The sequence below is a fragment of the Siphateles boraxobius genome, unplaced genomic scaffold (assembly GCF_051911475.1).
Source record: "Siphateles boraxobius isolate OS27281-9 unplaced genomic scaffold, OSU_SipBor_1 5, whole genome shotgun sequence".
Taxonomy (NCBI): Eukaryota; Metazoa; Chordata; class Actinopteri; order Cypriniformes; family Leuciscidae; genus Siphateles; species Siphateles boraxobius.
Genome location: NW_027509141.1, coordinates 31,959,002 through 31,982,652, shown reverse-complemented (window position 1 = coordinate 31,982,652; position 23,651 = coordinate 31,959,002). Strand labels below are relative to the sequence as shown.

The 23,651-nt window shown below is 37.7% G+C and overlaps 2 protein-coding genes across 12 annotated transcripts in view; one reads left to right on the top strand and one right to left on the bottom strand.

Moving 5' to 3' along the window:
• cacna1da (calcium channel, voltage-dependent, L type, alpha 1D subunit, a) overlaps positions 1-15,126 on the top strand; it is a 102,446-nt gene extending 87,320 nt beyond the window's left edge. For 7 of the 11 annotated variants that reach the window (XM_077203927.1, XM_077203926.1, XM_077203921.1 and 4 more), the window contains 9 exons: positions 2,760-2,893; positions 4,050-4,166; positions 5,161-5,546; positions 7,684-7,710; positions 8,937-9,065; positions 9,150-9,289; positions 9,492-9,598; positions 9,867-10,184; positions 10,864-15,126. In XM_077203927.1, the coding sequence (XP_077060042.1) occupies positions 2,760-2,893; positions 4,050-4,166; positions 5,161-5,546; positions 7,684-7,710; positions 8,937-9,065; positions 9,150-9,289; positions 9,492-9,598; positions 9,867-10,184; positions 10,864-11,169 (1,664 nt within the window). In that variant the 3' untranslated portion in view covers positions 11,170-15,126. The remainder of the gene's footprint in view (positions 1-2,759; positions 2,894-4,049; positions 4,167-5,160; positions 5,547-7,683; positions 7,711-8,936; positions 9,066-9,149; positions 9,290-9,491; positions 9,599-9,866; positions 10,185-10,863) is intronic. The other 4 variants (XM_077203922.1, XM_077203931.1, XM_077203930.1 and 1 more) reach the window with 4 other exon arrangements.
• Positions 15,127-16,075: 949 nt separating this feature from the next.
• Positions 16,076-20,642, bottom strand: parapinopsinb (parapinopsin b). Its single transcript, XM_077204335.1, has 4 exons — positions 20,309-20,642; positions 18,323-18,651; positions 17,145-17,378; positions 16,076-16,467 (listed from the first exon to the last, which is right to left on the bottom strand). The coding sequence occupies exons 1-4, from the start codon at positions 20,640-20,642 to the stop codon at positions 16,348-16,350; spliced, it is 1,017 nt and encodes a 338-aa protein (XP_077060450.1). The 3' UTR covers positions 16,076-16,347.
• Between the last annotated feature and the right edge of the window lie 3,009 nt (positions 20,643-23,651).

The window sequence follows — 23,651 nt, the reverse complement described above, 5'->3', positions numbered from 1 at the left end:
ACTAGCGTATTAGTTACTTATGGATTAAAAAGTACCGTTCTATCAGTGCTGCGCGAGCTCTCTCTCACAAACACAGACTGCGCGCACAGAGAGAGAAGATAAATGTAAATTGACGGGCTAAGTTTAAATTTTGTTTTTAGGTTGTGTTTTTTTTCTGTCAAAATGTCAAAGCATTTTGTATTATCCATCCGTGTTTTTAAAATTCGTTAAAAGACAGACGTTTTACTGTTAACACAGCCCCATATTTCGGATTCATCTAAACTTATATACTTGATATTCTTTTTAGAATAAGTGATTCGTTTCGCTATTATTGGACTCCTGTCTATTCATTGTCAACTATTTTCTATATGTTTGTATTGGCTAAAATATGTATAAAATATACATCTAAAATATGTCTATTGGCTAACGTTTATTCAGCTAATGCGTGTCCTGTTTAAAATGTGCAATGTTCAAATGCAAAGACAGCACGTCACAAATAAAAGTCCTTTTTCCTGTGTGATTTAGTATCATATTTGGATATCGGAATAATAAATTAAGTAGCCTATCTTAAATGTACACATCTATTTGTTGTTGTTTTTTTACTGTTTTCTAGGGGTTTCTTAATTTTAGACTAGTTATTAATCATGAATAAAAAATGGCCAAAAATATGACAACCCAACCACACCCACCCCCCACCCCCCGCTGATGCTACGCCAAAAATATTTTCAAGGTTGGCAGGTCTGCATACTGTACATTTGTATTAAACACACACACACACACACACACACACGCCAGTTGTCGCACTAGCTTTTTCCTGCTTTTCTACTCTTAGTTTCTCCTGGTCGGGTCTCTGCAATGTTTGTTCTGTTCCGAATGTGTCGCAAATGCTTTCCTCTCCTGCTCGGTACTTTCACTGCGTCTACACTGGAACCTCAATGGTGTGTGTTTGTGTGAATGAGTATATGGTTGGAGGATTTGAAGAAGGTGTGTATGTGCGTGTTTGTGTGTGTGTTGAGCTTTGGGCTTGCATGGCAACTCAGGCATGCTGTGTCCTTCTAAAAATGTCTCTTTCTCTGTTTACTACACGGTCGCTCTCTCTCCTGTATCTGCTTGAGCTTTTCCACAGCTTCCGTTCCTCATTAACTGTCTTTCTGTTCATGTAAAAGTTCAAATCTTCAGAATATTCTGAAGCAATTCTGTTTTAGGGTGGTGGCATGGAACTAATGTTGCCTCTTCTATCCTGATCTGTCCCCAACATGTTTGTTTAAAAAAGTGACAGACCCCTGCTTCAGAATGATTCTCACACACACACTTACACATACATAAACACAACACATAAACTTTATATACACATAGAGGATCAAAATACATACGTAAAAACAGTATTAACTTGCACAAATGCACCCACAGAAATGCAACGCTAATGTGCTAATACATATTGCTCATTGTTGCTTGCTTGCATGTTCCCAGTAGAATTTAAGTACACATAGGACTAGATTTTAGTCAAGTTAAATGACTTAGCTGATGCAGTTCTTTGCAACCCCCTTCCCCAAACTTCCAGTAATCTCTCTCACAGTTGCTATGCTAATGCTAATGTGCTAATACTAATATGTTTACAGATATTTGATGGGTGCTAAACCATGAAAATGAAATATTCTACTCCCGACATGGCGTTAAGTTGGTAGCTATGTTTGGAATAAGATAGCTGGTTTTTAGCTGGTCGATTAGCTGTTTGACCAGCTAGTATCTGGTTTGCTGCTGGTCCAGGATGGTCTTGGATCAGATAATAACCAGCAAATTACTAGTTTAAACCAGCAAGAATCCAGTTACTATGTTCCAAAACATAACTTCCAGGTTAAGTTAGATGTTTCATGAGAAAATACATAGGAACTTGTCTTAGATTTAGTTTATTTGGGCTTTTAATTGTTTTTATATTGCAGTGGTAAATAAAAGTTTGAAAACCTAATTATTAATTGTAATTATCTATATTTCTTACATGAATGGCTTTAAAATGTAGTCTAGACTTTAGAAATACAAATTAAAGGAATTCTTTTTTACCAAACATCACATTTTAAAGTGCCATTTGGAAACATTTTTTATTATAATAAACTAAAAAGTTTGGGGTCAATATTTTTTTTTTTAAAGAAATCAACACTTTTATTCAGCAGACATGCATCAAATTGATCAAAAACGACAGTAAAGACATTTACTGTATAATGTGACAAAAGATTTCTATTTCTTGCTGTTCTTTGGAACTTGACTTGGAAGATTTGAAATCTTGGGGAAAATGTAGGACGGTTTCCTCAAAGCTGTTTTCAACATTGATAATAATGAGAAATGTTTATTGAGCAGCAAATCAGCATATTAAAAGGATTTCTGAAGGATTTCTGTAACACCTGAAGACTAGAGTAAAATTCAGCTTTCCCATCACAGGAATAAGTTGCATTTTAAAACATTTTAAAATAGAAAACAGTTATTTTAAGTTGTAATAATATTTCACATTATTACTGCTTTACTGTATTTTTTGATCAAACAAATGCAGCCTTGAAATAACTTTTGAATGGTAGAGTACTGTATACACATTTAAGGTGGTAAGGGTTCATTAGAATTTAATTCACAGATTGTAGCTGTTTTTCTCTCTCAATGACTACATAGTTACAATAACACAAAGCATCTCTTGGCGTCAATTTCTGTCTCAATGTGCGTCACGCAGAGGTGTGTATGCGTGCGTTGAAGCCACTTGCTGACAGCAAAGCCGTGTGTGTGGTCTGTTCACTCAGATGATGAGGTAACGGTGGGGAAGTTCTATGCCACTTTCCTGATACAGGACTACTTTAGGAAATTCAAGAAACGCAAAGAGGAAGGCCTGGTAGGCGTTCACCCAGCACAGAACAACACGGCCATCGCCCTGCAGGTAAGCGCAACGTGCATGTGTGTTTTTTGGAGGATTCATTTCGTTGATTGTATTAAGTGGTGTGTTTTTTTATTTCTTTTTAAGGCAAATTATTGTCGTCAAATTGGTATTTGCGAGCTTACGTTGTGTGTGCATTAGTTTTGGCCTTGAGGTGCGTTCACACTGACAGAAATTACATCGCTGTAAGTTACTCTCAAACTTTCTTGAAAAGCCATTTATGTTGAATTAATGTGTTGTTGGCACAAATTATTGCTCTTTAATTATTTTGGAATTGGATATAATTGAGTCATATTGTACTCTAAAAAACTAAAATGTGTGATCCTCAATTTATCCAGAATCGTGCAGCTCTAGCATCAACTACATATTTTCGTTAATAGGCATTTTTACGGTGGAATAAGCTCCAAATCACTGTCATTGTGAACACCCTGTACGATTTGCAATAGTTTTAAACAAATTTGACCGAATAAACTATTTCCTTTTCCTTTGCATGAGACCTTCTTTACCTCAACTGTATCTCTCAGTTTTTGGATGTGCTGTGGTTTTAGCTTGAATATGGATCCCTCTGTGTGCAAATGGTGATCTGTAAATGTATTTCTGTCTGTTTTACATGTGGTTGAAGTGTTTGTATTTGTTTGCCATCACTTCGGAGGTATAATTCATGTATCATCGTTTTAAGACATTTTGTTGGTCTCCATCCTCATAAATCAAACACTTTAATGTGTTTGATTTCTTTTTAAACATAAACTTTGTTTAGAGGTTTTCAGTGTTATTAACTAACACAATTTTTCTTTATACTTGAAATGTTTTGTTGACAGAAAAAAAAAGTTTTGCGATATTTCAAAATGGCATCTGTGCCTAATGCAGTCCTTTTTTAGAAAGTCACAGTAAAGGATAGTACAGTAAGTGTATTAGTTGTAGTGTACAAATATGAAGGAGCTTTCGTGTTTGTCCTCTTTGTCTACTGTGATTGTTGTCATCTTTCATGAATTTGTCCTGTCTGGAACTGTCTCGTCAAGCCTGTTTGTGTCAATGTGTCTGGTAAACTGCCCGCTGGTGGCATGTGTGTGTGAGGGTCTCCGTTTTCAACATGTCGCTGCTGTTCAAGGGCTTTCCATTGAAGAACAGGTCCTTAGCTATCTTGTCGTCATGGTTACAGGCTGGCCTCCGTACGCTGCATGACATTGGGCCAGAAATACGCCGTGCGATATCATGTGACCTGCAGGACGATGAGCTAGTAGACTTTATGCCAGAGGAGGACGAAGAAATTTATAGGGTAAATTACTCACCTTTTATGACCCCTTTCTCCTTATAAAATCGATCTGTCTCACTTTAACCGTTCTGAGTTGAGTAGTAGCAGTTCCTTCAGGGAGTTGCAATGAATTATTCGCCGTCCCTGTACTTTATATGCCGTAAGTCTAAGATTAAGACACTAAACGAGGATAAATTCATCAAGTTGATCATCAGTTGTTGATTTCAATGATACTATCAATGTTCAAACAAGGTTTATTGTACTTACAGCTGACTGTTAGCTTTAGTGTAGCATATATATAATCCAGTGTAATCCACTGTATCTGCATTTCTCTTGATTTCAAATTCAGTTGAAAATTCACTCACACCATACGCCATTTTACCTCCTTTCCAACTTCTTTTTCCCATGAGATCATGAAAAATGGCAATCTCAAATATTTTAGCACTGGATATAAACTGTCAAAGACGCCATATTTAATTTTTCGTAAATGAATAAAAAGTTTTACTTGAGTCAAAGGGAGTTTTTTTTTGACAGCAAGAAAGACATATTTTAGTTTTTTGCATCAGTTGAAGCTCAATATTGCAACTAAAGCTTGTACATCCATCCCTTAAAGGCTATTCACACCAAGAGCGATAACTATAACATAATAAGTATAACTTTAAACTTTTATTATCATTCTGATTCTGAGAATAGCAAAGTCCACATCACGACTATAACGATAATGACACACATGAACAATATCGTTGGACTCACTTTCAGAATGATTTTTTCCAGCTGATGAACGAGAAAAACATTGACAGCCAATCTGAATCCACTTCGAGCATCTAAAGTAGCAGACGACAAAGAATATACTGAACGTTATTGACCTGTTGTGTGGATATAGATATCTTCATAGCTATTGTTCTTGGTGTGAATGGGCTTTTAGCCCGCATCTCATTTGCGAAAACTGAAATATGGCGCAATTTTTTCGTCCATTGCACATTTTTTTGAACTTACAAACACAAGTATTTTTTCCCAGCGAAATGGAGGACTCTTTGGCAACCACATTAACCACATAAACGGAGACCCCCGGAGGAGCTCCGGCCAACAGACGAACGCCACACAGCGCCCCCTGCAGGTACAGCCGCCCCCACATTACGCCCACATGGAACAGCCTGTGGGGCGCCTGGGCCGCGCCAATGTCATGGCCCAGCAAAACCATCATCGGCACCATCATCATCACCATCATCATCACAACTCCTACAACAAGTCGCCCAAGTCTACCAACATCAACCTAAATAACGCCAACATGTCCAGTTTACCTAACGGAGGACACAATCGGTACTATGAGCATATGCCCGCTAACGGCTACCCTGGATCGTACTATGGAGAATATGATAAGCCCAGGACCCCACAAGGGCAAAGGTGAATGCTTGTTTTTTGTTCATCCAACATCGTTCTCTCAGCTGTATGATATATCTATTCATATGTATTCAACGATTTGACAAGTAGCGGTATGCTAGCAGAGTATGGCGTAATCTCATGAATATCAACAACTTCTTAAACCAATTCCTTTGATCCCTTCGGATTGTCTGGAATTGCTTCAGGAAGGAATTTTTTAAGGTCAATACAACTTCTTAAAGGTGCAGTAAGTGATTTCCGAGAGTCTTTGTTGAACACTGTTGAAATTTAACTCAAACAAACACACCCCTCCCATCATTGCTTCGCCCCCAAAATGCAAAAACACGCAGTGCAAGAGTGGATGTCTCTTTACCATGGCAGAGGCGCAGCAAAAAATAAAGTTAAGACGACGAACAATGACAAGTAAGAACAAAAAATTAACCTAGGGGTAAATAACACATGGGTACCGAGGCTACCGTTCTCTGGGATGCGTTTTCATGATAATCGAAAGTACCCAGTTTTATCTTTTATCTCGTGTTAGTGTGGGGCTATTTAGTCTTTGTTAGTGGTATTAACTAGCGATTTTTATTTTAACTTATTCTATGCCCTATATACTAGCGTTATAAGCTAATCTGTGGTAAAACTAAAATTAAAGATAAAACTGGGTACATTCGATTATCATGAAAACGCATCCCAGAGAACGGTCGACTTGGTACCCATGTGTTATTTACCCCTAGGTTCATTTTTGGCCGGAAGTGTCCTTTAACATACAGTACACGAGTATATAAAAGCAAGAGTCCGTTGTTAGTCGCCGGAAGCACACTCTCAAAACCAATATTACTTGCATATGGAGCAGAAAAACGCAACCTTGGTGTCCATTTTCAAGCCTTCTCCAGCACTGGAAATCTATTCTAATATTAACGTGGATCCTAAAGCTCTTGCCTGATCATAACCCTTCTTTTTCAGGTGATATTCCTCTGAGTTTTTCTCTTTTGTAATGTCACTCAGCCCTCTCTCTTTCTACAGTCTTTCTTCAAATCTCCCTCTTGCTCTCTCTCTGTCTCCTCCCCCATCATGAGTGGACACGCCCCCTAATGCTGATTGGCTACAAGTTTGTTGTGGTGCTTGGTCCGATCCACTTTCAACAGCATTTTCAGAAATTGCTTACTGCACCTTTAAGTACATCTTTAGTAGATTGGAAAACAAGAAAGTGACTTTTAAATCCATTCACATTTATGCATTTAGATGATTATTAATTTGCATTATTATCAGCTTTAAGGTGTAGTCACGTTTAATGTTTAGCCAATTTTTGCATGCGAAATCCATTCTCAATAGGATTTTAGGCACTTGCGAATTTTGTGTGAGGGTGAAAGATTTTGCAACTGGTTCAAGTTGGTCCCGTGAATTTGCTGCCTTGACCAACAGAAAGCTGCTTGGTTTACACTAACTTCTGTGTGAGCAGTACTTCATACATCTGTACACTATTGACAATAGAAAATTTACCTTTTTAGCCCGAAGTCTAGCCTTGAGATTGGTTTTTACTCCCCGTCTCATCACTTTAATGAGGCCATTACTGGGGAAGGGTTTCAAAAACCTATTGATAAGATTAATGGGGAGTGACTTGGTCATCTGAGCAAAGATTAGACAAGATATGTATGATTAGCAAAAAAATCTAAAGTTTTTTTTTAAATCCTTGTTGGACTGCCCCAAGAAATCAGCGGAAAACAGAAATATGTTTTTCGACCACTTGGTTCATTAATAAGCAAACAAAGGTCACTTTTGGTGGCTCAGGTTTTGGGAGACGGACCCCAAAATAAATTTAATTTATGTTCAGACCCATGGTCGGTTTTTACCAGTTTCAAAAAGTAAAGAAAACCAAACTTTCCATGTTTTTGGTGCTTATTGAGCTAGTCAAACTTAAAAAAAAAAATGACGTGGAGGATGGGGTGTAATTCAACTACCAATAATTTGGACAAAGCCATCAAAGCAAGTGTGTAAACAGCCTCACATATATAAAAATGCTGTATATATCCTGTATATACTGTATGATATATATGCCAATCCATTCCCCTTTCCTATTCCCATGCTTTTCTCAACCTTTCTCTCTTTTCTTCCTAATCGAAATGCTTTCTCTTAACCATCTCTCTGCTTTCTGGAACAGAAGGCGCTACTATGAGACGTATATTAGGTATGTTACATTAGGTATTATATGTTTACATAGCAGGTACTGTTGCTTGTATAAAAACAGATGGTGAATGATAAGCAGAACTGTGGCCGGTGGGCAAGAGCGTTGGGCTATCTTCTACCTCAGCCCCGTCCCACATGGCGCTTGATGTTGACTTTACATGTCTGCAAAAGTGCACAAGAATGGTTGACTGGCGCTATTTGGGACAGGGCCTTTATATACATACACAGATAGACTTTCAAAACTGGAAAGATGATAGGAGCATCTAGTAAAGCATTAACAAATCAGTCTTAGACAAAGTCTTTGAGTCTCTGTGTGTTGTGATTGGGTGATGAATAGAAAGAGGAGGGGCTTGCTGCATGTGTCTGCTGGATAACTGTTGCTAACGTAATGAAATGCTTGCCTTAAAGGATGACTCGTTAGATTAATACTTTATAGAAATGTAAATAATACTTAAACAGTGTTTATTTTTAGTTAAGTACATGTTATGTACCATATTTTTCTAGAACAAGAGTTGTCCTTTAAGTTCCCCTCTGTAGGAATGTTGAGATGTCATATATATTGGGCCAGTGGGGTTGCTAGTCTGTTTAGTATATAGAGCTTAGAGTAGATGCAATATCTTTTACAAAACGCATGGCTGGGAGGGATAGATGTATAGTTTGCTCAGTATGTTGTACTGTACATTAAGCAAACACGCCATTCATAGGGCTGTCTCCATTTATCAACTAAATGTTAGTCGACGAGAAGAGGCTTAGTCGACCGAATTTTAATTAGCCGGTTAGACGCAGAAAATCTCCACTGGAATTGCCGTTGTCACGCAGTCTGTGACGGACAGATTTTTAACACGGCTGGTCCATGTGGTAATTATGTCGGGCAAGAAATCCAAACATTCGTTATCATTCATCAACCTCAAACATGGCTTATCATTTGAAACATGCAAGTAGTAGCCTAGCGGCGTTAGCCTCCTAACATGGCAGCTCACTCTAACGTTAACCTAAATAAATGTGCGCTATTATACTAATTATAATAATTATACTATTTTTAGTTATTTCCTCTACATATACATTGACAAGTAGAACGTCCCAATAAGGTTTTGCTTATTTACTAATGAGGTCTAACTGCCTCACTGCGGTCTGGAGCCGCACATCTGCATGGTAGTGCATGGTCTTTTGCTGACTCGTTGACCACAATCTAACCGGCCTCTCGTTGACCTCTTGACCTTCACGCAGGGCGCAGGGCAGCGACAGAAGACGACCCACTATACGCCGCGAAGAGGAGTATGAAGAAGATCGATACTCTGGAGAGTACTACAGCGGAGAAGAGTTTTACGAAGATGAAAGCATGCTGTCGGGTGATAGGTAAAATTATTGTCACTTGTGTCACATACAATATTGTAAATAAATCATTTACAGAAATATATTGATGGATATTTACCTATGCAGGTACCCCAACAGTGACCAGGAGTACGAGACGCCACGGGGTTACCACCATCCTGACAGTTATTATGATGATGACGAGCAGCCCCTTTATCACGATTCACATAGGTCACCAAAGAGAAGACTGCTTCCTCCAACACCACAAGGCAAGTCTTGGTGTTCCACATGGAAAATTGAATTTGTGTTGTTCTGTACAAACAGCCCCTCTGCTTTATGGTTCAGCGCGGATGTCAGAATATCAGGGTTGTGATGAAATATTTCATTATTTTCTAGGATTTTGTCGATTTTTTTGTGTTGACTATAATATTGCACACCCCTATAGAAGATATTAATCTCTCTCATTAATAGGTAATCGGAGACCATCATTCAATTTTGAGTGTCTGCGCAGACAGGGCAGTCAAGACGATCTTCCTCACCAGCGAACTGCTCTTCCGTTGCATCTCATGCAACACCAGGTAACATTAAATATTACATTAGCGTTTAACCAAATGAATAGTCACTTCATGAAGGAATCATGATGATATTATACAGAATTTTCATTTTATCTGTTAATATTTACATGTAATATTTAACTTTATAAATAAAGAAGAGTATCAAATAGCATGTAAAAATTGATATTGGTATCGACTAATGAAATATGATTAAATATTATGATTATCCTACATGCAAGTATACAGTAGTATTATGTGTCAATGCATTTATATTCTGTACTTGTGGTTCCAGGTGATGGCGGTAGCGGGTCTAGACTCCAGCAGGGCTCGCAGGCTTTCACCTACTCAATCTACCAGATCATGGGCATCACCACCTCCCACTCCTGCAAGTAAAGACAGAACGCCGTACTACACGCCGCTGATCCGCGTGGACCGTCCGCTGAGGGACAGCGCTAGCAGCAGTCACTCATCCATCAGGAAGAGCTCATGGTATACAGATGATCCCGAGTACCAGCAGAGGAACTACTCACCCGTTCATCTGCAGGTCCCACCAGAGTATAGAAACCAGTACCACCAGAAGAGAGGTAGCGCTACCAGCCTGGTAGAGGCGGTGAGTCTGACAACTACAATTTCTATTAATTAGATGCAAGTAGTCAAAATAGTAGTTAGTTGTAATAGTAGTTTAAATTTAAATCGTTAGATTTTAACATGTGAAATAGCACTACATCTACATAAAGCCCAAAGTATACTTTGGCCGTACAGTTATTGTGGCGGTTTAGACGGAGTGCGTACAATGGTGCATATGCAAGTGATTTGAAAACAAAAGTGTGTCAGGCAGTGTGTAAACGCGTCTTTCAAAGTATACTCCTTTGGCTGAGAGAGTGGAAAGACGGAACGGAATGCGGAAAATATACCCCGGGGCTTTAATCCGGATACATTAGAAAAGGTTTTTGTTTCAAACGCACTCCCTCCACATTTTGTATTGATGTTTCCCATTAGAAAATTAGAAGTTTGTTCTGTTCTTGTGTCGGTAGACTACAGATTTCTAAAATGAGGGACAAGGGAAATAAGGTGCTTTCAATTCTATATCATTTGAACCCATAACCAGGCCAGACGTACATAAGACACAGTTTTTATTCCCTCTTTTGAAAGGTTTTTAGTTTCAGGACAAAATGTTTCTATAGGCTGTGACAGTACTGTATGTCTCACTATGTGTCAGCAAAGAAAGTATGTTAGAATTTATGCTGACAGAACAAGCCATCATTTCATCCTATCTGATCTTTGAGCAGGTCTTGATATCAGAAGGACTGGGTCGATACGCAAAGGATCCAAAGTTCGTGGCTGCCACGAAACACGAGATCGCAGATGCGTGCGAGATGACCATCGACGAAATGGAGAGCGCCGCCAGCCATCTCCTGAACGGTGGCATTACGCCGGTAGTCAATGGCGTCAACGTGTTCCCCATACTGGGCCACAGAGACTACGAGCTGCAAGAGGTCTCGGCTAGCTACAGCGATGAGGAACCGGACCCCGAACCCAGACCGCCATACGAGGAGGACCTGGCAGACGAAATGATATGCATTACCACTTTATAGCGCCTGATAAGAGGCTGCTGCTGTTCCTCAGAAACTGATCAGCATAACAAAAAAATATGAACTATATTTATTGGCTTACTACCTAAAGAAGTGCCTTTACAGCAGAGCAGAAAGGCACCACAAGAACGGACGCATCGGTGCTGCTCGCTCACTTCCTGTTCACACAGGAAGTTGGCAGCCACGGCGCCGGGGAGGAGCTAAGAAAGACCGCCCAGAACTTTAATTGGCTGCTCGTACCGGAAATGGACCAATGAGCAGCGAGGAGCGGTACCCAAGGGCAGGCTGTTTCCAAGGTGATGACAATCAGAAAGAATATGTCATTACCTCAGTCACTTTATTAAGGGTTTTGCATATCAAGCACGTTGCAAGCTCAATGCAAGCAAGTATGGCATATCCCTCCACTAAGGCTGTAGTTTCGACTCGCCCCGTATGATTATTTTAGTAACGTTTAAGGCATATTTTAGAGAACAAACGCTAATTCTACAACACTGGTTTACAATAAGGATATCATGCAGGTTTGTGGATTTCAAGAGGATTTCAGCATTTGTGTTGAATGCACTAGCAGACAGGTTATTTTTTAATTTAGGATAGCCTGTTTGATATTTCATAATTTGCTGTAAATTACTTGTAATATAAAGCAAAAGAAAAACTTTGTAAAGAGACATTCTATATTTTGTAATTATGTACTGTACAAAAAAAGCAGCAATATTAATCCTAATTGATGTTATTGCATTACGAAAAAGACTAAATTTGGTGTTATTTTAATAGGTACTGTACTTTATTAAATTCTTTGCCTTTATTCTTTGCTCATATGCATTCATACTTGTTTGTAAAAGTATAGAACAAAAAAGCCAATTTTATATGAGGTTATTATGTCTGTGACACTCCCGCACAAGATATGCAAATCGTTTTCTCAGTGTCCGTTTCATAAGCGTAACCGACGTAGTGTTCCCTTAAAATCTACGGTATGCAGTATGGGTCATGAACGTTGACCTTCTTTATGGGGAATTCAGTAGGGCTTACAGAATCGTGTCTTAATCGTGCTCTTGTTTGTGTATTTTGAAGGAGTCGGTCTCATTTTAAGGGTTCGTGTGCGTGTTTCGTTGCATATTTTGTGCAGGGGAGGTGCGCAGGAAGGTGCAATGGTAAATGCTTTGTGCATTAACGATGCTGCTTAATTAGTCTGCAATTAAACTGTACGACCCTCACCAGGAACATGCTGCCACTTGGAAAAGCCTGCTGCCACTGGCTGATCTATAGCTGATCTCGAATTCAGATCAGCGAATCCTTTCCACTAATGTATTTAGGTGTTTTGAATACTGAAATCTTCCTTTTAGTTTTATAATAATGATAATGAAGATGATTAAGATGACAAAATAGGATTATGGGGGAGTTTTGGGTTGTTTGAAGAGTATGTTCGCATCATGCATCCTTAAAGGAATAGTTCAGGCTAAAATGAAAATCCTGTATTCACTCACAGTCGCCGTCATGTCATCAAAACTGCTGTTTTTTCCCCATTGAACACAAGGATAATTTTCAAGCTTAAGTTATATATAGCATTTCTCTGTGGGGGCAAAGACTAAATGAAATGCCTAATTGAAATTTAGTCAGATGATCATATTTCAGAACTGTCCAAATACAAATGAAGCCTTGATTTATGCAATGGAGTGTAAAATCAAAGACTTTAGATTTACAGAGACAGTCCACTCATGAGAATTAGTCCCGCCTTCTAAATTAAAGCGCCAATCGCCAATTGGTAAAGCCGGGGGCAATCTGACCAATGAGAGGACAGTTTACTCGCTTGTGACTTGTATTAACAAATTTTGGTCTGTTTAGAAATGTTACCTTGTGAAAGCGATTCAACCAAGAAGAATAACAATAGTAACAATTTGAATCCCTGTTTCAGAACAAAACAAACAATCTACAGGTCAAAAAAAGCCCTACGTCACTTTTGGATAAAAGTGTCTGCCAAATGCATTAACCCTTAAAGATCTAGAACATTTTTGAGGCACCTGACTCGTATCACCTGACTCGAATGTAAAAACAATTTTACATTTATTTTGTCTGAGAATATATAAATTAACTAGAAATACGAAAAACAGCAGCAATTTTTTTTTTGGTTTTATTTACTGACTATGATGATGTTTTAAAAAAAAAATTTCAGTAAGTAAAATTAATAGAGACTTAGTTAAACAATAACAAAACACTGAAGTAAAAGTGACTATATATTCAATCTGAACATGAACAACAAACGCAAGTAGTGAAAACAATTGTGAAAAATGTCTTGTGCAACAAAAATGCAAATGATTAAACATGCTAATTGGTGGTTCAAAAGACCAAAACTTTGTTGATTGGTTGAGTAGATGACAGTTTCAACCAATCTGGGCTTGGGGGTGGGACTAAACATCAACAGCTGTTCCTGTTTGACTCAGAGGAACAAACCGCATGGGTTTCTTTGACGGCAAAAATGTATTTGAATAGAAAAAAAGCATGACATAAGAGTGAGTATCTAATGACAGAATTTTCATTTTTGGGTGCACTATCCGTTTAAGCAAGGCAGAATCTGGTTAAGCAATACTGACCCCCTTTCCCCCACTTTTGCTTTTCTTTTTCTTTCTTTTCACCTTTCACTTCAGCTCTGGCTTCTGGAAATACCTCTTTGAGCAGGGGAAACATATCAGCATTTGAAGCGTCCTTTTTGTGAGTGTTTTTGCCTTTAAGGTGTTGTAAATCTCTGTCCTTAGGCCTCAACATGGGATTACATCAATTCAGTTGACCTTTTGTCACTTCCAACAGGCAAATTACTGCCGAGCACTATGGGCAAAAATAAAGAAGAAAAAAAAAGTTTGACTGCAAAGGCCACTGCCTTGAAGTGTTAAGCTTCACTACAGCTTAAATAAAGGGAAATGTGGGGTTTGTTGGAAATTGTTGTTCTTGAGTGTTATTGATCTCTTGTGTTTTGAAAGAGTACTGTGCTTTTCAGTCAACCGAATACTGTCAAGAAACACTGCGTGTGCACATCTGAAAGGGCTGAAATGATCCGTGCGGAGGAAAAAAAAAATGAAACATTGTGTTCTGGTCTTCATGTCAATTATACTGTATCTTGTAAACGGACCAATGCACATTCTTGGCACATTGTACTATTCGTAGCAATTACTGGTAAGGACAATAAAATATGCATTATTTTTAATAAACTAAGAAAACACTTTTAAAAAAAAACTTATTAAACTAAAGATTTAACTTTTACCTCGTGTCAGGGACTCCTGAATAGAAAGAAAAAATTTGATTTCTTAATATACCAATGGGATATTACTATTAGCACATTGCTGTTCGTCTTTGCACAAATTACTGTAACGTGCAATTTGTTTTCCCTGTTTTCTATTCATATTTTGTGTATCAAGGTGGGCAAATTTTGTACTCTTTTCTGTGACTGTGCGTACGGTTTAGTGAAATCTATATGTCATTTACATTTCATCTTTCAATGCTGGGACAAACAGAAGAAAGGGGGGGGGGGGGAGTACACTCCTCTTTATTGTTAACGCTGATGTGTTAACGAAAAAATTGAAAAAAGTATTATACAGTACAAGTTTTCAGAGCCACATCTGTTGATTATCACATTTTCATTTAGAGTTGTTGCTATACTATTATATACTTTTTCTTATTAATGCTGTAAGGAAACTTAAGATTATAGTGTAACATATGTACATATGTAACGGAAAGATGCGTGGTGATGTTCTCCATTTGAAAATCTTTGCTCTGTTATGGTTTTTATTCCATGAAGAAAAAGAAAAAAGGGGTTTCTCTTCGTAGCAGATGACTTACAATATCCCTCTAGGTTTTGTATTGATGCATTTTTTTGTAATTTTCCTATTTATTTTGGCCTGGACTTGATTTTAATTAATATTGAAATTTTATTTTCGAATGATTAATACAGAATAAACTTAATGAATAAACAAACAACTGTCTCACTTTTTGAACTTGCATTTTTGAACTGCAATTCGTAATATAAGACTTCTGTACAGCTACGGAAAGACTTCAGAGCTAATAAACGAGTCTCTCAGTAGATCTATGGATTAAGGCTACTTTAATTGGAAAGTATTAAGAAAGATTTAATCAGATTGTTTTGCAAAATTCATCTGGGGCTTTGGGATCTAGATGACCATCAGATGATGTAGTGTTCTTGAGTAATTTAAAGGGATAGTTCACCCAAAAATGAATATTCTGTCATTAACTATTCACCCCCATGTGGTTCCAAACCCGTAAGACTTACGTTCATCTTCCGAAACACAAATGAAGATCTTTTTGATGAAGTCTGAGAGCTTTCTGTCCCTTCGTAGACAGCTACACAACTACAACTTTGACGCTTATTTGTTTATATGTGAATAAAAGCCTAAATTAAATCTGTTCATCATATAAAGCGATCGAATCTCTTCAGAATATTTGGACTAAACTGCTCAATTAATATGGATTAGTTTTACGATCTCTTTATGAACTTTTTGAAGCATCAAAGTGTTTGCGTTTTTTTTTTTTTGGGGGGTGAACTTAACTCTTCAATGGTTTTAGAATAATAGTGAACTTCAATATTTGTAGTTACACTTGCGTTTAAAAGTTTTAGGTCAGTGACATTTTTAAATGTATATATTAAAAATAGCTGTTTTCTATTGTAATATATTTTAAAATTTAATTTATTCCTGTGATCAAAGCTGAATTTTCTGCATCATTACTCCAGTCTTCAGTGTCACATGATCCTTCAGAAATCATTCTAATATGCTGATTTGCTGCTCAAGAAACATTTCTTATCAATGTTAAAAACACTTGCTTAATTTTTTTTCAGGATTCTTTGATGAACAAAAAGTTTAAAAGAACACTTTGATTTGAAGTCATCTATAAGCTAGTATACAACCTAAATGTTGGCTTATCTTGCACTCAGGAGATACACTTTTTTGTCCAAGCAAATACTGTCTAGAATGAAAATGTCCCTAGCTAGTTCTGAATAGCATTTGCAAGTAATAAATCACAGATGAGATGTGAATGAAAAACTATTGGCCTTAAATACCCACCGTTCACCATCTTCAATAGGAAAAACATACAGGAAAGAAAACAGTGTTCATTAAATCATCTCTCTTTAAGCGGAGAAGCACCTTTATCATGCACTAACAGACTGTAGTGAATGGTAAGTCACTCTGGGCTGATTTTGTTGTTCAATGGTGACACGACGGTCTGAACATCAGATGCATCGTCCTCTGAAGGCCTGGGATCCTTTCCACACATCAGAAGTGGTATCGCATACCTCTGGAACTAGAAAAGAACATTATCATTTTTAAACAGCTCACCAAACAACACTAGCTATTTGGCATTGGAAAACCCTATTCCAACAACAACAACAACAAAAATTATATCCAAATTTGAAACCTTTTTGAAGTCCAATTAATTTTTGCTTGATCTTTAATTTTCTCATAATATACATTACAGCATCACCTCTTCTCCCACAGTGTCTGAAACGGTTCGATAAAGGATTCACACTCTCTAAACCACTCATTTCTGAGAGCCTATACTCTACTCTGATTGGTCAGATGGCTCAATCTGCTGTGATTGGTCGCCGGAGGCTTCCTCAGGGCTTGTTACACAGTGTTACGAACAGTAACAATGGTTTTACCGTATTAACTCGAGCCTGAGTCCTCATTCTTTGGAAGTGCATGCAAAGTGAATTTGCTTCTACAGCGCTGAAAATGGCATCATCTTGACGTGTCGACAACATAAACCAAACTCTTCCAATCCTCAGCTACAACTACAATGTTTGAGGGTAGGACAAAGTCGACATTGTATCGCAGGCAGCCCATGAGGGCCATAGGCTGACATTATGTAAATTTGTAACAAACCGACATAGGCTGGTGCATCGGTTCAATAACTCTCCATGAATGTCCTTTGTGTTAAACTATAGGCAAATCAGACTGATGAACATCTGATTCACTCACCTGTTTGTTCATGTATATGTAGATCATAGGGTTGTATACAGTGCTGCTCTTGGCCATGTATATGGGTACCACCTTCACCAGCACAGGCAACTGGACATCAGGGTTGAAGATGACCATTAGAGCCAGAGTAGCATATGGTAGCCAACTCACAAGGAACGCCAAAACCATCATCACCACCATCCGCGCCACCTTAGCCTCTGCCCTCGCAGCCGCTCCTCCACCTACCTTAGCTACCTGTCAAAGAAAATATTCTTTCAAACGAACAGTGGACGAAAAACACTAATTAAATACTTGAATAAAAGGACAGATACCCAAATAAAATATAACTCCAGTAAAAGTTTGTCACTTTAATTTTACTTGAGTTAAAGTACAAAAGCACTTGGTTTTTAATGTACTTAAAGTCAGCATGAAAACGATATTGCAATGTATATCTGAGTAAACAGGGCTCATGAACAAAAAAGAATATAAGGCGGGGCTTGATTTGGTCCATGAGGAATTGATTGGATGGTTGTTGTTTGCTATTGCTGTGATGTCATGTGAGTGACAGGTTGCCCTTGTGCCGGTAAACAGCATCAAAGAGGAGAAAAGATGTCACTGCAAGAGGGAAAAATAAAGATTACAAGAATTAAACAAAATTGTCAGTTTTGATTTCATGGTAACTTTAAGTACTAAAATTTAAAGGTACTGATCGAAGAACCATGTTTTATTATTTATTTATGTTTTGTTTTATTCTAGCCACCCTAGTCAATAAGAAAGATTAGTGCAGACATTTAATATGTATTAATCAAATTAGGAAACCTTTACTATTTTTACCAAAACTTATTATAGCCTACAATATCAAAACATTAAACTTCAATATACTAAAATATCAATTTAAGTTACTGATAATTCAAGTATGCAAACAAGTGAAAGAAATATACCATGATGAAAATGATGGGAAAATACAATATGTGGCAAATGTACAGACGTCACATGGGACAAAATGTCAGAGTATGTCATAATTTCATTATTCTCATAATTTTTTATGTCTTAATTATAATTTACAAAACAGAAATTATGACTAAATTATGATTTAAATTTTTTCTTATGTGACAGGTAGGCTTCCATAAACAAACGTTATGTTTTTATGAATTGTAGTGGAGTAAAAAAGCAAAAATGTCAAAAGGACAAAGTTATACTTGTCTTAGCGTGTAGAGCAGCCATGAATATGACACCACAATGATGACAAATGGCAGCGTGAAGCAGAGTGAGAAATAACAGATGATGTAAGACATGTTTTTGAAATCTCGACTCTGCCAGTCGGGTCCACATGACGTGCCGACTCCCTCCAGCTGGTAGCTTCCCCAGCCAAAGAGAGGTGGAGTATTCCAGATGAGAGACCAGAGCCAGGATAACGCCAGCCCTCCGGCGGCGTGCTTGCTCTGGAATGTGATGGTACCCAGAGGCTTGCACACTACAAACAGCCTTTCCACAGCTATCAGGGCCACTGTGCACAGCGCTGTTATACCTGTGCAGTCAACAGAGGAAGAAGAGGACATTAGAGTTGAGATCAAGTTCACTTAAATTAAAGGTTAACATCTGTGGCTGTCGGCTGATCATGCTCAGTGTTGGATGTAATTAATGACTAAGTAATCTAATTACTGTAATTTAATTACTTTTCCCTTGAAAAGTAGAGTAAGGGATTACTCTTTATTCTTCTGTAATTGAATTACAGTTAATTCTGATGTAATTGTATTAAATAATGTATAGACTTAACAATTCTATATAAAACAATAGTTAATTTAACATTAAAATTTAATGTTAAAATGTTTTTTTTTTCTGAATGTAACCTTCTCCCTTTACACACTTTGGTCAGTTCAAGAATTATTTATGCAATTATATAGGCTATCGTTTATTTGAAAGAATCAAAAGTGCAGTTCTGTGTCTGTCCTTGTATTGTTCAACTCGAGGTTGATATGGGATTTAGAAAGTAATTAGAAATAAGTAATCCAATACTCTTTAGAGAGAGTAATTAGTACATTAATCTAATTGTACTGTTGAAGATTAGTATAGCAAGTAATGAATTACTTTTTAGAATAACTTACCCAACACTGATCATGCTAATGATGGTTACACAATAATGACACAGTAGGCCTAAGATTTCTCAGTTGGACACTATATAACTTGAAAAGTCATTTGATTGTAAAACAAGTAGATCTTAATATTTTCTGAAAACCAAAACAACGTTATTCAGATATTCCAGTCTCGAACAAGTGACACTTGAGTCGGTTCTTTAGTGAATCAAAAACAAACAAGTACAATCAGTGTAGACCGATTCACAAACAAGTGTTATGGGCTGATTCTTTTTTAGTGAATCAAAAACCCAGTGCAGTGCAATGCAATGTAGTCCGATTCACAAACAAGTGACTCTTTTGAGCCAGTTCTTTTTAGGAAATGAAAAAATAAAGTGCATTCAGTGTAATTCGATTCAAAAATAATAATGACACGTATGAAACGGATCTCTTAAAGAATGGATCAAGAAGACTCGCGTTCCCTCTCTGTTTTACTCATTCTGATGAATCCTTGAATGTCCAGTCTTTAAGTCAATATCTAACCTACCTAAGGTAATTACACAGGAAAAAAGACACAGGAAACTAAAAGTGCTGGATGAACTAGTGGTTGGCTAAAATTAATATTAATGCGGGAATCATGCAGTAGGCCCTATACCACGGTATTTTTCAAACTACCATAGTATTACACACTGTACCTCCGACACAGCTATAGTACAGTATTGTACCTACAGTGCAGTCTGTACCTGATACCATAGCTATGTAATATTATGGTAGTTTGAAAAATGTAATTTTGAGAGACTAGAGCAGCGTCATGGAAATAAAGAGAGGCCAAAATTCAGTAATACTGTATAAACAAATCCCCAAAATTCAAATGCGCAAAAGCCTAATAATAGGGATCCTTGCTTTATCAACACTAAATATAAAATATTTGACAGAATAATAATTATTTGGGTTTTGAGGCTAAATCAGGATATATCTAATTGAATTTGAAGAAAGTCATATTTTCTTTTAAATATTGCTTTTTCAGTGTCTGGAAGCCCATCAGGGGTGCAGTTTACATTATACAGTCTAAAATAATTATTTAGTGTTTGAATGAACTCTAAACGGACTTACCAAATAATGCAACACAAAATCCCTCCAATACACAACCGACCCGTCCCATGATGTAGTAGCCCACAGCATTGCTCACCACATATGGCACACTTCCTGTTAGTGTGATGCCCAGGTCGGCCACAGCGAGGTTGACCAGGGCAAAATTCAGTGGATGTCGCAGCTGTTTGTGCCGGAGGGTGACGACTATCACAGTAGAGTTCAACACGACAGATGTGATCGAGAACACGGCCATGAGGAGGGACAGCGTGATGAATCCGGCCCACGGCAGGGGCACCTTTGCACCAGAGCCATCATGGATAGACGAGCCATTCAGGAATTCTGGGAAAGAGTCCATCTCTCCAAGTGTGATAAAAATACAGACAAAAAATAGTTTTGGTAGTTTTTCAGTCAGTTCCAAGTTATATTCTTCTCTGCTGGTTCATTCAAGTACATCAGACATGTACCTTTGCATCACACGTCTTATGTCTGCACCTTCAAGTAGGCGACACACACACACACACACACACACAAAAAAAGTTCTTATTCAGATTAGGTGCTGTAAGAAGAAAAATCCCAAAGATCCGTACTTAAGACACAATAAGTCCTCCTGGGTGTGTGATCCCTGATCCAGCTCTTCCCTTGATTGCAGTAGTGTCACAAAAAAATACTGCATTTTCTGTTTTTCCTTTTAGAATCATTTAAATCTAAAGATTCAGAATCACAGTTTTGTGGCTTTTTGCTATATACAGTGTATATTTAAAATATAGGTGTATTAAATTAAACAATATATATGTATAGACAGTTTATGCAGAGTATAGAATGAACCGCTTGAGGTGTCATTCCATTATCTTCCAGCAGGGGCAAAATGGTCATGTTAAAGGGTTAAAATTTCACCCATAAAAAGAAATTTTGTCATTAATTACTCACCCTCATGTGTTCCAATCCCATAAGGCCTTCATTCATCTTCGGAACACAAATTAAGATATTTTTGGTGAAATCCAAGAGCTTTCTGATCCCTTAGACATCAACGTCATTACAACTTTCAAGTCAGGTAGTAGCCAGTAACCTTTCTACCCAGAAAGGTAGTAAAGACATCAGTAAAATAGTCCATGTGACTACAGTGGTTCATATGTATTATTATGAAGCGACGAGAATTCTTTTTGTGCGCAAAAAAGCCCTAAACCCCTCCCCCTAAAATAACGACTTTATTCAACAATTTCTTCTCTTCTGTGTCAGGTTTCTTACTCTATTCGAGTAGTAACCGCAGTGCAAGGCTTCAGCGTTCTACACCAATGCCGGCTAATTATTGGCCGACGCAGACACCACTACACATGCGTGTGATGCTGATGCAGGAGCTGGCCGATAATGAGCGTTGACGTAAAACTCGGGAGTGTTGTAATGTGTTTTTGGGTAATTTATCCCTTTAAGTATGTGCAGTTTTGTAGGCTACTTTTCTGGACTAAAATCATGAAGTGCACTGCTCAAAATATGCTAAAGGTTAAAGTTTGCATTGAATTTTAGATAATAAAACAGTAAAGTGTTGAAATGAATGGCAAAAATCGTCTAATTTACAAGAATTCACCATGTGTCAATGCATTGAGGCCTTTTCAGGTTTTTGTTTTATGTTTTGCTTTTGCTCCATCTCTATCCATGTATATAGTATTATTGTATATTCTGTGATAAGCTGAGAAGTGTGATTCCCACCAACTTCAGTGCCAGATGTCACATTTCCCAAGAACTATTTTTGACCTACTAAGAGTTTTAACTTCCATTAAGACGAGACAGAGATTACTGTGTGTTTGGTGCCGTGCATTAAAATAGCCAAGAGTGAACTCCAGAACAGACTAACCGGATTTGCTTCAAGAGTTGTTAAAACTATTGCTTCTGTCCCTGAAAGACCTACAACTGCTTAATCTTATTGTTTTTGTCATTCTAATTAAAGAAGGATCCTTTAAGACTTCTATTTCTGGATGTGCATTTTAATATACATGAGTAAACATAGGAGACATTTGAATGTAGGGTATGCAGGGTATGGTATGTTTTTGTAATACTAGTTGAAAGTCTCTTCACATCCTGGTAGCAATCATTAAGTTAAGTAGTCTAAATGTATTTATATGTATACTGATCATCTGGAAGACCATAAAATGTTCGTCCAATCATTGCATTCGGTCCAAATGCATTCATACGATGTCGTACACCTGCCTGTCAATGAATTTCAATACTTCCGTGCAGACATCACGCATCATCAGCGCGTTTCATGCTATGCAGAGATAGACAGATGTCAGTCGGCACCGTCCGCAACCGAAACCGCAGACATATAGTCCTTCCTGAACCAAAACTGCTGCGTTCATGCCATAACTACTGTTAATGGGATGAGATGGAAACCTGTGATATTATACTCTGAGAAGTTTATGAATGTCATTTAGAGTTTTGCGCGTTGTAACAGCATTGCAGTAGTACAGTATGGCTTGTGTTCTTCAGCTTCAGTCACCGCTGTTTAGCTGACTCTGTGATGTATGATGCATTTACCAGCTAATCATGACTAAACAGAGACGCAGGCCGCGTGAAGACAGATCCATCAGACCCCTTACCACACACACGCAAATGCACCTCATCATTTATGTGCTCATGATAATTAGAGGAAGAAAAAAAGAGATGAGAGAATAGCAATTAACTCCTGGATTCCATTGTAAAGCATCAGAATCGAGAGGTCAGTGCTATGGCTGGTCATAAATCTTACTCACTTACTTTCTTTGAGTATTATCTGCTCTTTTATGGCATCTTTTGATGAGGAGCAGCCATAATACAGCTGAATCTGTACATCACATATTGATGTTTTTATTAATCTGTATATAAATTAGAACAGCAATATGCAGAATTGTATTGTCAGCAGCCTATATGAAAATACTAAAGCATTTTGAGGACAGAAATATTATTAGATTCTCCTAACGGAATAGTTGTTTGAAACAAAAAACGATTATTTCTATTACAACTGACATTTATAGAACTGGACTCAAATCACAGTTACGGAGATATAGCAGCTTTTGACAACATGCCTAGGTAAAATACATAGAAAAGTGTGTGTGACCAAAATAGTTAAAAACCGCAATATGCAGAATCATACAGTCCTGTTATCTAAATTAGTCTTCTATCAATGTGCATATGAAAGTATTAATATAAAAAAGTCTAATATGAAACTGATTTACGTAATCTCTATCACCGCTTGACACCAGAGCAAAAGCATCCCCAAAACGGAGGAATGCGCGTTGCCGAGGGAAAGTTTCGCATCAGCTTCTCTCGTGAGCGCGCTCGCGTGGGGAAACCGCACTGGATCCCCTTCCCTAGATTTACACGAGCCTCACTC